This window comes from Spinacia oleracea, chromosome 2, assembly GCF_020520425.1.
Source record: "Spinacia oleracea cultivar Varoflay chromosome 2, BTI_SOV_V1, whole genome shotgun sequence".
Classification (NCBI taxonomy): Eukaryota; Viridiplantae; Streptophyta; class Magnoliopsida; order Caryophyllales; family Amaranthaceae; genus Spinacia; species Spinacia oleracea.
The window spans coordinates 21,812,225-21,829,897 of record NC_079488.1 but is presented as its reverse complement, the minus strand read 5'-3'; the positions used below and the strand labels follow the sequence as shown (position 1 = coordinate 21,829,897).

Below are 17,673 nucleotides of genomic sequence, written 5' to 3'. Positions count from 1 at the left end.
TTTATTAATTTGTCATTAATTTTACGGTTTTTTCATGAAATGCCCCTGAGGTTTGCAATAATGCACCAAATACCCCTGCGCGTTTTAAAATTCATAGAATACCCCTAATTTTTCCAAACTGTTCATAAAATAACCCTATTATGACTTTCCGTTAGTCCTCCGTTAAGTCATGTTTATAATTCATAAAATACACCTACATATAAAGTTATTGCATAATATACACCTATTTATAAAGTTCTTTGCACCAAATACCCAAACTCCTTTAAAACTGCAGAATTTGAATTCAACGGCTAGTTTGAATTTCTAATTTTCCTAGCAATGAAGTAGTACAGTTTGTAACAAATTTCCAGCAATAAATAGGAATTATATTCCATAAAAAGCCGATTAATTTGCAGAGTAGCTTTACAAAAACTCTGATTATATTGCCATTGCCATTACATTTGAAAGTCTATAAAAGCTCTTGAAAATTCAAAGTAAGCCGGTAATAATACCCTTGCAATGAACATTTACAATCACTCTTGTACTACAATGCATCACATTCTTGGTTACCTTGCTTGAGCCATTTCCACCCTTAAATAGAAACAACCACACCAGTAGAACGCAAATTAGTTTTGCAGTCCCAATTCCAACAGCAAACCAAAGTAATAACTTCAAATATTCCGCCTTTAACCTTCATCTGATAATCTATTGCAGCTGAATCGTGTTTATGTCACCAGCTTCACAATAGAGCTTTAACTGATATTGAGCTTCAGAGTGTTGTTCAGAGACATGATATAATGATGTTTAGGAATTTGAGATGCACAATTCATCTATGAAATAAAGAAATAAATTCTTCACCATTATTGTATCGAACGAAATGGTAATCGATATCACAACCAGCAAGGAGTTCAATCAATTATAACACTAGTGTTCTATCACTTCTATGCACACTAATAAATCAATTCTTCACCAAAGATAAAAACACAATTGGCAATTTAGCAGCTCACAACTTGAATAACTAACATAAAAAATAAAGAAGGAAAGTTGAATCAAACCTTCATCCTCGTCATCCTCAGGCAAAGGGAAATCAATCCAAGTCTCAGGATGCATAGCATGATAGCAACATCCCTAGCAAACGACACCACCTCTTCTGTGACACTAATGACACCTCGTTCAGTGTAATTCTCAATCGACAGTTCCTCCTCCGAAGCAAACTGCAGTATATTGAAAGCGATCTTCCAACATCCGAAAACCGCCTTATTACTTGAGAGCTTCGAAATTCTGGACCGAAACTTCCCGGACTCAAAACCCTAATTTCTACCACCGAAATCGCCGCCGAATTCACCCACCATGACCACGCCAACCATGGACGTTTCTGGTGTTGTCCCTCCTCCGCCATCTCCGCCCAACGATGGTGGAAGCTCCTCTTCCTCTGCAACCCGATTTTTCCTAATTCTCTCTCCTCCGCTTCGGGATCAACTCCTCTCGCCGTCTTCTCCTCCCCTTAATCAACGCCTCTCACCTTGATGAAATCTCACTCATCGACAACACCAATGGAGGAGATAGAGAGTTGACCGGGTCACCGATGCCATCGACGGTGCACCAGATAAGTCAAACCCTGGCTGAGGTTGGCGACGGTAGCGGGGGCGAAAATGGTGACGGGGTGAGGAGTGGTGTTGGTTCAGTGGGAGGAGAGAGAAAGTTTGGGTGGGTTGGGTGGGAGAGAGAGAAAGTATACAGATGAATGGGATTTAAGCCACATAAGGGTAACAACGTAAATTCATACTAACGGAGGACTAACGGACGTTAAGTCCAAGTGTATTTTATGAACAGTTGGAAAAAATAGGGGTATTCTATGAATTTTGAAACGCGCAGGGGTATTTGGTGCATTATTGCAAACCTCAGGGGCATTTCATGAAAAAACCGTTAATTTTAAATACAAATTTTAAATTTTTATGCGATTCGTTCATATAACTTGCACGCACAAAGCAATGGACGCTTCGTGTTACCCTTAAGGGGTGTTGTATAGTGCGGGCATGCGACGACGAGCAATGGAGCTCGTCGCCCGTGCGGCACGAATGCAATGAGCAAGGGCATGGTGCACGAGCACAAGGCAGCAGCCCTGCCTTGTGTCGTGGGCCACGAGCTATGGACGAATGGGCATGGGCGAAGGCAAGGCACGGCAGTCGCGTGTGGGCAGCAAGCGAGCTGCGCCACAACGCGCACTGCCTCGCGCAAGCGCGCGCAGCCTCGCGCGCAGCGAGCGCAAGCTCCCGTGCCACGAGCGCTGCGCCCAGCGTCGATCGCGCACAGCGAGCGATGGCTCGCGCACAGCGAGCGATGGCTCGCGTGCATCGAGCGCTGGAGCGCGCGCAGCAAGTGCTGGCGAGCGCACACAGCGAGCGATGGCTCGCGTGCATCGAGCGCTGGCGCGCGCGCAGCGAGCACCAACTTGTGCGATGGCTTGCGATGGGTAGATGCAGCAGCTATGCGACGAGCGCATGGGCTGCGCGCACATGGCCAGCGATGGCTGTGTGCGTGTTGCCCATGGGCGTGCGATGCGTGGGGTGTTTGCATTACGATTAGATCGTTTTGAATGTTTAATTTGAAATTTTCAGTTTACGTAATTTTAATTAATTTTAAAATTAATAATTTAAATTATTTTCTTGGATTTTAATTTTGAATATTGTAATTATAATAAATTTTATTTATTCTAATTATTTTACTAAAATTAAAATCATGAATTAATTTAAATACGACTGAAATCAAATTAAAATTTTTGGATTCAATTATAAATTTATATGAGCTTTAAATTTTAATTAAATTTGTATGTTTCCGGTTAGACTAGAAATACATTTTTATGTTTAAAATTAGTAAAGCATATGAATTTATTGGTTTAAGTGGGAGCCCTTTTAGTCATAAACTCTTGATTAGGTCTACAAATCCTTAAGGTTAAAACAACTTGATTAGAATTAATAAGGACTGAATAATTGGTAGATTATTGGTGCCCTTGATTAATTGCTGCAAATGTTTACGTGATGCATAATGTGTTTTACTAACCAGCTATGTGGGCCATTCATGATAATGAATGGGTGAATGGTATATATTGTATATGTACTGTTTTGCAGGTTATGAAGTGACTAGTATGGCCCAAATAGGATAGAAAATATGGTCTGCGTACCATTAATTTGAATGTAATTGGTCTAAAGTACCAAAGTTATTTTTCAATTCAAATATGGTCTGCGTACCATCAAATAGTTGTAATTAGTTTTAATTATAGCTTATCCTATTTGAAGAAAATGGTGCCTCCCACGGAGATTTTCAAGACGGACTTTGAAGTTAAAGCTTCAAGATGAAGTCGGACCATACTAGATCACATTTATCTTATGCATGTTTTAAGTTATTTATTGCTTTTAAATATGTCTTAAAATGCATGAGATCAAAAGCTTGATTATGTTGCATGATTAAGGATTTTAGTTCACTTAAAATCTAACCAACATAGTAAGAGCCTTAAGTTCCAAACTTAAAAATTGAGTTAAAAGGTGCCATGCCAAAATATACACTTGCTTGGATATCCTTTACATCAATCTAGTAATAGTTTTCGCTCAGCGAGGTGTTACTTATTGGTCCTAAAGGGGCAAGGTACACAAATAATTGTGAGTACATGTTAGTTTTGGTGAAACTCAACGATATAAGTAAGGAGTCCTTTTATGTCGTGGCAAAATCGATAGGTTTACCTAATAAGTTCTTAGACGTACCTATCAACCAAGAGTTGTTTCTAGACTATTAGCAAAAGGCTTTTGCTTACCTAAAATGTTTTAGGATTAAGTCGACAAACTGTGCTTAGTTCTTCAATGATTTTAGGATCTTGGAATCATTTTATTCACACCTGCCGGAACACATAATTCGAATAAAATGCTAATGGCTTGTTTAAATTGCATGATTGCTTTAATTTTCAAGTTATTACTCATGATAAATGTTTAGACTTTGCATGCTTCAATGTATGTTTTAATTATTGTTTATAATTAAATATCTTGCACTGCAATAAATCCTTTTAGAAAGGTAACAGTAAATTTCCTCGATTGGTAGTGAATGCCCTTGGTCCAAGTATGCATTCAATGTTAAGTCTAATAAATGCGGTTCAGTATTAATTAACAAGTTAATAATTCAGTGAGATCAAGTGAGCTGAATGCCTAGCTAGAGGCCGCTTCAGTTCAAGTGGAATTAATGATATTAATCCACAGCTTACTCTTGACTGAACCCGTAGGGTCACACAAATAGTACGTAAACGGATCAAGTATTTAATGGCATTAAATACTCCATCTATGGATATTCGGAATCGACGGATCTTGGTTTCAGTGGGAGCTGAGATCGTCACAGGCAAGAAATGAATACTCCGGAAACGATGATATTCCCGGAAACGGAAATATGGATCGTATCGGAAATATAAATATTATCCAAGTCGTAGATGTTGCCGGAAACGGAAACATGGTACGTATCGGGAAATATTATCGGAAATGGAAATATTGCCGGAATCGGAAATATTGCCGAAAACGGAAATATTGTCAGAATCGGAAATATTATCGGAATCGGAAAATAATTCCGGAAACGGAAATATTAATATTTGTTCGAAACGGAAATTAATTCCGGAATCGAAAATATTAAATATTGTTCGTATCGGAAATATATTCCGGAATCGGGAATTTAATCGGAAGCGTATCGTACGAATAAGCATCGGACGAGGCCTGCCAGACGAGGGCCCAGCACGAAGCCAGGCCATTGCCCAGCAAGCCAAGCGCGCCACACGAACAGCCAAGGCCACGCCAGGCCCAGCGCAAGGCCAGGCCCAGCAGGCCGTGGCAGCGCGCGCAGCTGCGAGCAGTGGGCTGCGAGCATTGCTGCAGCTCGCGTGGGCTTGTAGCTCGCGTGGGCCGTGCAGCCGTGTGGGCTGTGCGCGGGCATGGCCTGCACGCTTGCGGGTCATGCCCGCGTAAGTGTTTGTGTTCGCATACGAAACCTAAAACGTGCAGAATTCGTTTAATGATAAAATTCCTAATTCTATTTGATAAATCAATTAAATAAGAGTTTTATTATAATTATAATTTAATTAATTCGTATCCTAATAGGATTCCAATTCTCTTTCCATACCCCTATAAATATGTGGCCTGGGTTCACAATTTATAACGAGTTATTCAAGTATTCAAAGTGAGTTTTTGAGAGAAAAATTCAGTTACACATCTTGCTCAAAAGTGCCGAAAATTTATAGTACCTTAGGGGCGATTATAGTTGGTCAATCTTAAGGCGGATCCGGACGTGCTGTGGACTATCTACGGAGGGACGACACTTGGAGTCCTAAAGACTTGTTCTAGTTCGGTTCGGGCGCAGCTAGGGAAGGCACGCAACAAAGAGTATGCATCTAAACTATGCTATATGATTATGTGTAAATAATATGTATTCCTGGCTAAATGGTTTTTCCGCATGATTTATGAATTGGCATATGTATCATAACCTAACACTTACTTCGGTAATAACTCAAATAATGGAAGCTAGGCTACACTAATGGCCTACAAGTGGGAAATGAAGCATGGCAATGCTACATTAGTTGTAGGGTCATCTAGTTTGTTTTAAAGGCTGGAACTAAATGGCTATTTTGTTCCATAATCAGCATACCTAAATTTCTGTTTCAAACACAGAAAGACTCACATTCAAGAAAAACAAAAACAATGTTTGTTTGTTTATTTGAATGAAATGGTCAATTACAGGTTGAGTCAATATGCTTGATTAAAACAAACAACTCTTTAAAGAACTTTACTAGGTTCAAATCAACCCCTTGATTTGAGTTCCACTAATCTTTGGCATTGTTGCTTAGACCATATCAACAAGTTAACATTCAAAAGCTCTATTTTGATGGACTTTTGAAAGTTTATTGATTTCTAGATCATTTTAAGACAACTAGTCTTGTTGAAAGTAACAAAAGATATGAACTATTGTTAGAACGCCTAGACGATAGAGTTCAAAGCTAAAGAAAGATTTTATGACTTTATTATTTCACATGGATTTGAGTGAATATAGGTTTATTGACTCAAATGTGATATAAGTTGAATCTGTTTGGGTAGTTCCAAGATTCAGAAGTATAAAATCCACTTGGCAAGAAATCATAAAGATCTAGGTTAGATCATGTTGATGATTACTTGAGACCAAATATGATCATCAATGATTGTGTGTTGTAATTTCACAATCTAGGTCCATAAGATATGGCTTATCTTAGTTGGAATAATCGAAGTCAATTAGTACTTGATTCGATCAATGATGAATCATAAAGACTTTTCCTATAATTTCTAAAACAAAATGCTCAACTACCACCAAACTAAACCAAATTCGTCAAAGCTATTGAAAAGTAATTTCAGAATAACTTTTCATAAAATATATCTAGAGAGTTCCTAAACTCAGTGGGAGCTTAGTGTTTATCATTCGACAAACTAAGGCCCAAGTATAGATATATGTTTCATTGTGATTTATTCAAATGAGACACAAGGGTATTGTTTCTACCACGAATTTTTGAGAACATAATGTTTGTTTGCTCGAAATAATGTCCTTTTGGAGATTCGTTTCCAAAATGACAAGTGGGAGAAAATAGACCTCGAAAGTCTTCGAGGCGAACAACAAACATAAACGGACATTCCGGAGGCTTTTCGAAATGCTTCAGAAAATCCGAACTTATTCTTTAAGGACTTTAGAAGTGGCTTTAAAGAATAGACATCTCTTAGAAGACTTTACAAGTGCTTCAAGGAGAACAGAATATTCAAAGGACTTTCAAGTGGCTATTGATATTCTATTGTTTGATGTTCTATACCCAAGTAGGCATAGAGTTCAAGTCACTGAAACTATGAGATTCTTCTATTAGATAGTGAAGAAACATGGAGTTCAGGTCACTGAAACTATGCAATTCTTCTATTAGATAGTAAAGAAACCTACAACTTGCAGTCAAACTATTAGAAGTGACTTGTAAGAAAGCTATGACGAAACCCAGATTCCCTAAAATGGTTAGAGGCCATGTATAGACTCAAATGTTTTAAATGGTTAGAGGCCATAAAACATACTCAATGTTTTGATGACAAAATTGAAATTTTGTTGATTTGCAAGAATAGTTTCACACCTATTGGTTGCAAGTTTGTTTTAAGGATAAAAACCATCAAACATGGAATTGTGTTCACACACAAAGCTAGATTAGTTGCTAAAGGTTACAAGCAAATTCATGGCATGGATTGTGTTGAAACCTCATGCAAAATCGTAATGCTTAAGTCTATAATTCAAGCAATGGTTGCATATTGGTACATATGGCAATTGGATGACAAAACGTATTCCTCAATCTAATGTTGGAATATAATATGTACATGGTATGTCATAGAATTTGTGGATCCAAATAAATGCTTGAAAAGAAAAGCTAGTTTATAAAATCTAAGTACAGATTTAAGCAAGCAATTGGGAATTAGAAATGTATTTTAGTGAAGCTAATAAGTATTTTAGTTTCATAAAATGTACATGATTCTTATAGATATATAAGAAGTTTAGTGGGAGTACATAAAACTTAATTGGTCCTATGTGTATCACACACATATCTCTCTATTGTGAAATAACATTCAAATGCTAAATACTTAGATTTGAGATTATTCATCAATGATGGACCAAGGCGAAACTTAGTACATACTGGGTACTAAGATCTATTTACAAAGATCTTATAATATTGTTTTGGATTAAGTAATGGCATTTACTAAATCAAACACGAAAGTCTCCATTGGAGATATTTGACCCATGTGAATAAATCTAAGTAAAAGAATGTTTGAACTATGTATAAGCATTTACTAAGTTAAAACATCAAAGGATCTAAGTGAGATTCTTAACCTATATTATATGTCAAAGAATTTAGCTGGATTCAGTATCTACTGAAATTGAATGAGCTAAAGTTACATGAATAGAATTCAATTGGGAATTATTCTGCAAAAGAATTTATCATGTATGATATAATATGAGGATCGCCAAAAATGTATCGTATGACTTTAGGCATGACGAACATATACCAATCTCTATTGATCTAAGTGAAGATCAACTAGATTGAGATCAAGAACACTTATGGTACTTGAAAAGGTACATAGGAATAGTTCTTGATTCAAGGAAATAAAGATATGCTAAATATTGATGCTACACGCATAAACACTGGCAAAGGATAAAGCAAAGACCCTTTGGAGTTAACCATTGATAAGGACGAGCTATAGAGCATCGTGTTTTGAAATGGCAACATGGATTGGAGACCATGAGTTGTTGCGTGGGAAATTAAATATTAATTTCTATGTTCTAAGATACAGCTGGAAAGTCTTCCACATATCCGTGAACTGCTTGGATAAGAAAATCCAAACCAAAGCATTACTAGCAACCTATACAGTTGAAGTAAAAGTACTTATTGCCTAAGAAGCAATAAAATAGAGTTGTTTATATGAGTTCTTCATTGAAATTGGGAAGATCACATGTCTGTTGACTTAATGGTTCTTCATTGCAAAATGCGTAGAACCACTAATGTAGCAAGAAAGACTAGATCACAAAATAAACATACTCAAAAGTTCTTATCATCATATCTCGAAGAACATTCGATGAAAAAGATATTAAGATTGGCAAAGCATGATAACTAAACCTATGCAACAAGTGAGAAGCAACACTCACATTGTAGCACTGGAAATCAAGCATAGCTTTGAATTCCATGAAATGTTTTAAAGATGGGTTCGAGGCCCATGGTTGTAAAACATTGGGGTTGAAAATTTATCATATATGAAATGCATTTTCATATTCCATTTAATCTTGGTTTAGTATTAAATGATGAGTCCCTTCAATTTGACGATATATTCAAGATAGACTGTCAGGACCAGTCCTGTGACTAAAAAATGTCTATCAAGTGAACTTGAATGTCAAAGGTTGAAAATGGTCCCTAGTCGGAGTTTTCTATAACATTGGACGCATAGAAAACGTTAGACGACTAGAATGCAAGATGACTAGTAGTTCTGTTTCTTGAACTATGTGGACATGGCAATGTCATAATCATTTGCATAGATACTTACTTTGGGAAGACTAGTATCGGACAAGACCTATGAAACTTTACTGTAAGAGATGAAAATCTGTCATAAGTAAATTTCATTAAAATTATTAGACACTAAATCCTCAATACTTGAGTGATTTGAGATTACTTGTTTGAGAACTGCTTACTTTGACGTTGACCAACCGTCGCACCGTAAAAGGAGGCTATAAAGGCAACGCTCAGGTAATCACCTATCAAACGAAGTCTAATCTCAAGATCACAAGATTGGGATTGTCCTCCCATAAATCGGGATGAGATGCTTAAAAGTTGTACAAGGCCACTCGGAGAGCTAGAAACTGTGAAATGCATGGCCGTGCTCGGATGAATCATAGGCTATGATTATCTGTTTATTTGATCAGTTGAACTCTGAAACCGAGGAACACCTTTGGACATAATAAGGATGACAACTCTTACCTTATGTTCAAGAGCAAGCATCGAGCGACAAAGGAATTAGGAAATGCACACTTGTCCCTAAGGACAAGTGGGAGACTGAAGGAAATAATGCCCTTGGTCCAAGTATGCATTCAATGTTAAGTCTAATAAATGCGGTTCAGTATTAATTAACAAGTTAATAATTCAGTGAGATCAAGTGAGCTGAATGCCTAGCTAGAGGCCGCTTCAGTTCAAGTGGAATTAATGATATTAATCCACAGCTTACTCTTGACTGAACCCGTAGGGTCACACAAATAGTACGTAAACGGATCAAGTATTTAATGGCATTAAATACTCCATCTATGGATATTCGGAATCGACGGATCTTGGTTTCAGTGGGAGCTGAGATCGTCACAGGCAAGAAATGAATACTCCGGAAACGATGATATTGCCGGAAACGGAAATATGGATCGTATCGGAAATATAAATATTATCCAAGTCGTAGATGTTGCCGGAAACGGAAACATGGTACGTATCGGAAAATATTATCGGAAATGGAAATATTGCCGGAATCGGAAATATTGCCGGAAACGGAAATATTGTCAGAATCGGAAATATTATCGAATCGGAAAATAGTTCCGGAAACGGAAATATTAAATATTTGTTCGAAACGGAAATTAATTCCGTAATCGGAAATATTAAATATTGTTCGTATCGGAAATGAATTCCGGAACCGGGAATTTAATCGGAAGCGTATCGTACGAATTAGCATCGGACGAGGCCTGCCGGACGAAGGCCCAGCACGAAGCCAGGCCATCGCCCAGCGAGCCAACACGCACCATCGCGTGCCAAGCCTCGACCAGGCCCAGCGCAAGGCCAGGCCCAGCCAAGGCCTAAAGCGCGCGCGAGAGCATAGCAGCAGTGGGCCGAGCGCTGTGCGCCTAGCGTGGGCCGCAAGGCTTGCGCGGGTGTACGGTGCTCGTGCAATGCTTGTGCGGGAATCCTAAAGCAATCGGGATTCGAAATATGATTAAAATCCTAAAACTATTAGATAATGATTATTTAATTAGAGTCCTAGTAGGATTATAATTAAATAAATTAGTATCCTAATAGGATTCCAAATCCTTTTCCATAACTCTATAAATAGGTGCCTAGGGTCACATATTTACAGAGAGATTTCAAGTATTCAAAGTGAGTTTTTGAGAGCAAAATTCAACTACACAATTGCCTATAAAGTGCCGAAAATAATAGTACCTTAAGGACGATTCTAGTTGGTCAATCTTAAGGCGGATCCGGACGTGCTGTGGACTATCTACGGAGGGACGACACTTGGAGTCCTAAAGACTTGTTCTTGTTCGGTTCGGGCGCAGCTAGGGAGGGCACGCAACAAAGAGTATGCATCTAAACTATGCTAAATGATTATGTGTAAATAATATGTTTTCCTGGCTTTATGGTTTTTCCGCATGATTTATGAATTGTCATATGTATCATAACCTAACAGAGATAAGTTCGAATATGCAATCAGATTCACTTTTGCGGCTTCGAACAACGAAGCAGAATATGAGGCAGCCATCGCAGGGGTACATCTATGTTTGTTGGCAGATGCCAAGAGGATAGTAATGACAACAGATTCTCAGTTGGTGGCAAATCAGTTTTCAGGAGAGTACGAAACCAAAGAGCCGTCAATGCGGCAATATCAAGAGAAACTGAAGGCACTCACAGCGAAGTTAGAAGCCTTTGAGATCAAGTTGGTCCCTAGAGCGTTGAACGCTGCCGCAGACAGCCTAGCAAAACTAGCCAGTTCGAAAGCAGTCAAACTCAATAGATCAGTAATGATAGAAATCATGCACAGAAGGAGTACGGAGGATAAAGGAAAAGAAGTAATGGTCATCACGGCAAACAAAGAATGGTACGACAATATCTGGACGTACAAGACGACAGGAGTGCTCCCGATCGATATCAAGGAGGCAAAGAAAATTAAAAAAGACGTTTGCTGGTACGTTATATATCAGGGACAACTCTATAAAAGATCATTCAGTCTCCCCCTGCTGCGATGTTTGACGGCATACGAGTCCGCAAGATTAATTGAAGAGATGCATGAAGGAATATGCGGAAACCATATAGGAGGAAAAACGCTTGCTTTGATCTGCCATAGACAAGGTTACTACTGGCCAACTATGCTCGAGGACGCGCAAAGCTACGTCAAGAAATGTGAAAAATGCCAGTTGTTCGCTCCAGTAATACGCATGCCAGCAAATGACCTGATGCCCATTCTAAATCCAATTCCATTCGCCCAATGGGGAATGGATATTGTGGGACCCTTCACAACAGCCTCTGGAGGCAGGAAGTTCTTGATCGTTGTTGTCGACTACTTCACAAAATGGATTGAGGCCGAGCCGGTAGCAAAGATAACAGCCAACCAAGTACGGAAATTCATCTGGAAGAATATTATAACAAGGTTCGGAATACCGACAACAATAGTATTCGACCATGGATGCCAGTTCGACTGCGCGCCTATCCAAGCATTCTTGGCAGACTATCGGATCAAGTTCGCATACGCATCAGTCTGCCACCCACAGAGCAACGGGCAAGCCGAGGCTGCAAACAAACAGATACTCATAGCCCTTAAGAAGAAGCTGGATGAATTCAAGGGCAAGTGGGCGGACACAGTCTCAGAAGTTCTATGGGGTAATCGAACGACGATAAAAGAGGCAACGGGAGAAAGCCCTTTCAAACTATGCTTCGGACCAGAAGCAGTCATACCGGCTGAAGTAGCACTACCCACCTTTCGCATCCAGCATTACGAAGAACATGAAAACGACAGCCTACTCAGGCACCAGCTAGATTTCTTGCCAGAGGTTAGACTGCAAGCTGAAATTAAGTCGACAGCATACAAGAACAAAATGAGCAGGGCCTACAACAAGCGGGTGAAACAAAGGAAACTAGAAGTAGGCGACCTTGTACTCCGCAGGACGGCAGCAACCGGCAAGGTTCAAAAGCAAGGCAAACTGACTGCAAATTGGGAAGGGCCTTACCAAATATGGGAAGAAGTAGTAGCTGGATCGTACAGACTAATGGAGATGGATGGTACACCGCTGAAGAACTCATGGAATGCAGACACCTTAAGAAAATTCCATGTATGAGGTTGTACGAAAACATAATGTAACAGGGCCGATAGAGCCATATTTTGAAATCTAATATATAAGCTGCAAGTACATTCAAGGTAAACTATATATAAACGAAATCAAAGGTTGAGCACATTGGCTCGGTCAGCAATGATGCAAGATACGACATAAACAAAATCAAAGGTTGAGCACATTGGCTCAGTCAGCAATGATGCAAGACACGACATAAACAAAATCAAAGGTTGAGCACATTGGCTCAGTCAGCAATGATGCAAGATACGACATAAAAAAAATCAAAGGTTGAGCACATTGGCTCAGTCAGCAATGATGCAAGATACGACATAAACAAAATCAAAGGTTGAGCACATTGGCTCAGTCAGCAATGATGCAAGATACGACATAAACGAAATCAAAGGTTGAGCAAATTGGCTCAGTCAGCAATGATGCAAGATACGATATACAATAAAATCAAAGGTTGAGCACATTGGCTTAGTCAGCAATGATGCAAGATACGATATATAATAAAATCAAAGGTTGAGCACATTGGCTCAGTCAGCAATGGGGCGAGATACGATATAATTAAGTCTGAAAGATGAGCACATTGGCTCAGTCAGCAATAGGACAACATAGAACACAACACAATATGTTAGAAAACGCCACCGCGTGACAAGTTGAATAAAATAAAACAAACGAGTAATCCATTAAGTGCATCACACAAAAGTTAACAAACACGGGGACGACAGCCACCACCCAAAAATAGCTAATGCGGAGTGAGTAGCTGCTAAAAGGCACAAACATACGCCACAAACGGCGCAGTCAAGACGAAAACAACGTTCTTGAAACAACGGCAAAAGACAAGTGCCACAACAGCTGAAAGATACCAAAAAGAAATTGTTTATAAATTACATCCGCTAAGTAATATTCAAAAACTACCAACAGAAATTAGCAAGTGCGAGGCCTGAAAAAGCTGTTGGAAGAGCCACAGGAAGAGCCTGGTGATGACTTCCAAGACCGTCAAGCTGAGCCGTCTGCATCACTCCAGTAGGCGGACTCAGGAATCTATCTGTCCGGTAGAAGGCGAGGATCGGCATTCTGAATAACAATGTCTGGGAAGGTCTGAGTCTCCATGCCAGTCGGATCAACATGGCCACCTTCCTCATAAGATACCTCCACCTTACCCCAGTCAGCCTCCGTCAGAGCCAAGGCTTTGACAGCACAGCGATGGGCTGCAGTCCACCCACCATTGTAACACCCTTTCATATCCTCGCAGTAGAAGTCAGACTTCATAAACTTCTACACATCCTTCAAAGCCACAGCCTTATGATCATCCTTGGCAGCGTTTTCAGCATCCTGAACAGCCTGCAGCGCCGCATCCAGCTTAGTTTGCAACTCAGCCGACTTCTGCTCCTCGGCCGACAACTTGGCTGGAAGAAGCTCCAGTGAAGCTTTCCTCTTGCCTGCGGCAATAACATCCAGCTCAAGTTTCGCAATCTCCTTCCGACATTCACCTTCAGTCTTGACCGATTCAGCAAGATCAGCCTGAAGCTTCTCTTTCTCAGCTTGTGATCGTTTTAAACGACGTTGATAACTCCGATAGCACTCCACAAGCTCGGTAGCAGATTGCGTCACCTGGAAGAAAAATTGCTCAGAACTGAAAATAAAAGCAAGTACGGAAATCAGAGAGAATAACCTAGTCAAGGATGGAAATAAATACCGAATACAGATCATGCATCAGCTGTGCAGCCGGCGTCTCAATCTCCTGGGGTATACCGTCGGCAGGTGTGACAACTTGGCGCAAAGACCGGTAGCCCAGGGTACCTCCGTCTTTGGGACGATCAAAAAGAATAGACTCACCCCTTAGAACGTCATTATGCGGTTGCCAGTGCTCATCAGCATGACCGGGGGCAACAGCTAGACCGACAAGAGTATCCGGGGACAGCACAATAGTCTTATCCTCAATGAACCCCCAGAACGAACTATGACCCCATACTTATAGGCCGAGCTGGCGGACCGGTTCATACTAGGACTATGCCTCGACACGGGCACAGGGTGGATCGGATCACTAATCAAATCACTCAACACCTGCTTCCGGTTCAGTTTGGATATCAGATCAACATCCAGGATCTCAACCGACTGAGCAGGGTGTTCAACAATCTTCGTTCCAGCGCCAGATGTTTGCACGGGCTTGTCGACGCTGGCGTAGACATCCTTCACCTTCTCCTGTGCTGTCTTCGCAGCATCGTTCTTCGACCGTTTGGGGGAATTGGACTTCGCCTGACTAGAAGACCTCTTCCGAGTAGCATGTCCCCCACGACCGGTAGGAAGAGAAGCAAATCTGTTGCCGGCAGTCATCTCGTCTTGGGCGGAAGTAGTAGCTTGAGCAGCTGCCGGAATCTTTGTTCGTGTTACACGAGGGACAACACCTCGATTCACAACGACAGAAGGAGTCACAAAGCTGGCAGGCCGACCGCGACAAGCTTTCGCGCAGAAAGTAGCAACGGTATAATATTTCTCCACAGGCGGCGCCGAACACTTTTCAACCACCCTCCAGTTCTTGTCAAGACCAAGTGAGGCCTTGTTCAAAAGATGATGCCCTGAGATAAAACAACAGCGAGGTCAGAAGTAAATACCACAAAGCAAAACACACAAACATAAAAACCAAAAAAATGTAAGCAAGTACGACATGTACAGAAGGCTAACAAGCAACCACATTTACCAAGGGGATGTGTGGGAGCCAGACCGACTGCACCCAATGCAAGAGGACTCAGAATATAATCGACGGGGGGGAGCCAGAAGGCCGGCAGAGTTTTGGGTTTGGATAAACCAACATCAACATAGTCAACCAGCAACTTGTCATACGCACGCTGCTCCCAGGGCCCAAGGTCAGCTTGGTCAAACTGTTCCATCATAGGTTTAGGCGGGTAGAAAGTACGCCGGAGAGGATAATCTTCGGGAACATCCATGAAATAAAAGTGATCTTTCCAATCCTTACAGCTGGAGAGTCGAGGACTTACAGTCTGACGTTGATTCTTGGTAAAGATCGTCCACCATCCAGTATCCTTCCCGTCGCGTTTCAGCCAGTGCAGTCTTTTGAAAAGATTGAGGGTCAAGGGCCACTGCTTGTATGAAAACAGCCAAGTATATGCAACCAAGTTACAAATAACTATGGGGGATAACTGAACGAGACCGACATTCCAAGCCCGCAAAACTTTCTCAAAGAATGGGTGTAAGGGAAAACATAACCCATAGTCGAACATCTTCGTGTATACCACAACATGACCTTCAGGGCAGGCCGACACCGTCTGTTCTTTCTTGGGCACAACAAGCCGATACCCCTCAGGCAACCCCAGAAAGCGACCGCCGACCTCAAAATGCTGGTTGGCATTAGCCTCATCCACGAAATCCCCATCAATCTCAGTAGTCACAGCAGGAGAGTCATTCGGCGGTGGAGCCGGTACCAGAAAGGTAGCCGACTCTCCCTCGAAATTTACGTCGGCATCCAAAGCCTCCTCCTCAAACACTTGCTGCAAAATCGCAGCATCTTCCTCATCCTCGTCAGAGTCAGCGATGGGTGGAGCCCTCAGCCCAGGTGACTCAGAATCAGAAGACTCTAGAATGGAGTCGCCGGGAGAAGGGGACTCTAGAATGGAGTCGCCGGCGGCCTCACTCTCATCCACATCATGAACAGCAGGCTCTTTACCGGCCCGCCGATTACTGGTAGACGATTCCGCGTCAAACGGCATCGCCCTAGAAACATAGATATTGCCGATGTTAGTCCCATACTCCCCAAGACCCGAACCGCCAGGTTGGGTAAACTCCCGATAAGAACGCAGGTGGTACCTAACCGCAATCGGGTCTACATCTAGAATCGACTCTCCAGCCGGCACGTTGTGCTCATTCGGCCTAAGTTCCCTCTCCATTCGAGCCCGCAGACCGTGTAACTGCTGCGAACGAGTAAATTCATCCGCAGTCATTGGTATAAACGGGCCAGTAACGGGGTTCCCACCCATAAATTGTGCGAAAGGAGGTGGCGTGTCTGACTTAACCCCCCACCCAGTATTCTTAACACTGCTACCGGCCGTTTTCCCATCCATGTTTAACTCAATGCCGGAATCACTACTATTGTCTGAAATATCTATGACATTATCGCGCCCAACCCCACTATTCATTTCTTGGATACCCCCACTCACAAACATGCAAAACAGACGGAGAAAAACATAACCCGGCAAAAAATAAGACAAAGCCAGAAACCGTACCTAATTTTGGAAATTCACCACGAAATTCACCCTCAACAGCAGCACAGTCTCTCAACAACCCAAGTGAAAGAACAAACGAGAAAGTCAGACAACTAAACCCTAATAAATACGGGGCAACCTAAAACACCAAACCGAGTTCGAAACTTACCAAAGAAAAACAACCAAATCCCAACGGAAGAAGAGCGGCAGAAAGAGTCGACCACAAAGGGAGAGAAAAGAGAGAGAGAGAGAAAGTTTGGCAGCACATAGACACAAAAGAGGAGAGCGAATTGCAGAGACCAAGGAGAGAGAATGGAAATCGAAAGAAAAGAAAAACAACGGTTATTTAAGGAAAATGAAAAGAAGTTGAAACGACAGGAAACAAATCTGGGCGGTTGAAAGAAAAGCACAACTTCCAACACCCCTGGGATGACCAACACGTGTCACAGCCAAACTTTTGAATCTCCCGCCACGCGTAGAGAAGAACTGAACCGTCGCCACGTGTCACTCAAGGGGGCTAGTCGGCCTAAAAACTTAAGGGGGCTAGTCGGCCTAAAAACTCAAAGGGGCTAGTCAGCCTAAAAAGTCAAGGGGGCTAGTCAGCCTAAAAACTCAAGGGGACTAGTCAGCCTAAAAAGTCAAGGGGGCTAGTCAGCCTAAAAACTCAAGGGGGCTAGTCAACCTAAAAAGTCAAGGGGGCTAGTCAGCCTAAAAACTCAAGGGGGCTAGTCAGCTAAGAGAATCAAAGTGGCCAGTCAGCCAAGAGGTCAAGCGCCAGACATAACCAGCCGGCCGACAGGAAGCTATCCACTTAAAGCGATCAATCCTTGTCCTAATG

General features: G+C 41.5%; 1 protein-coding gene across 1 annotated transcript; it reads right to left on the bottom strand.

Annotated features, from left to right (window-relative positions):
• Positions 1 to 343: 343 nt before the first annotated feature.
• On the bottom strand, positions 344 to 11,048 carry LOC130467268 (uncharacterized). The gene is made up of 3 exons (XM_056835736.1): positions 11,007 to 11,048; positions 1,035 to 1,289; positions 344 to 809 (listed from the first exon to the last, which is right to left on the bottom strand). Exons 1-3 carry the CDS (start codon positions 11,046 to 11,048, stop codon positions 732 to 734), a joined length of 375 nt encoding a protein of 124 aa, XP_056691714.1. The 3' UTR covers positions 344 to 731.
• Positions 11,049 to 17,673: the final 6,625 nt, after the last annotated feature.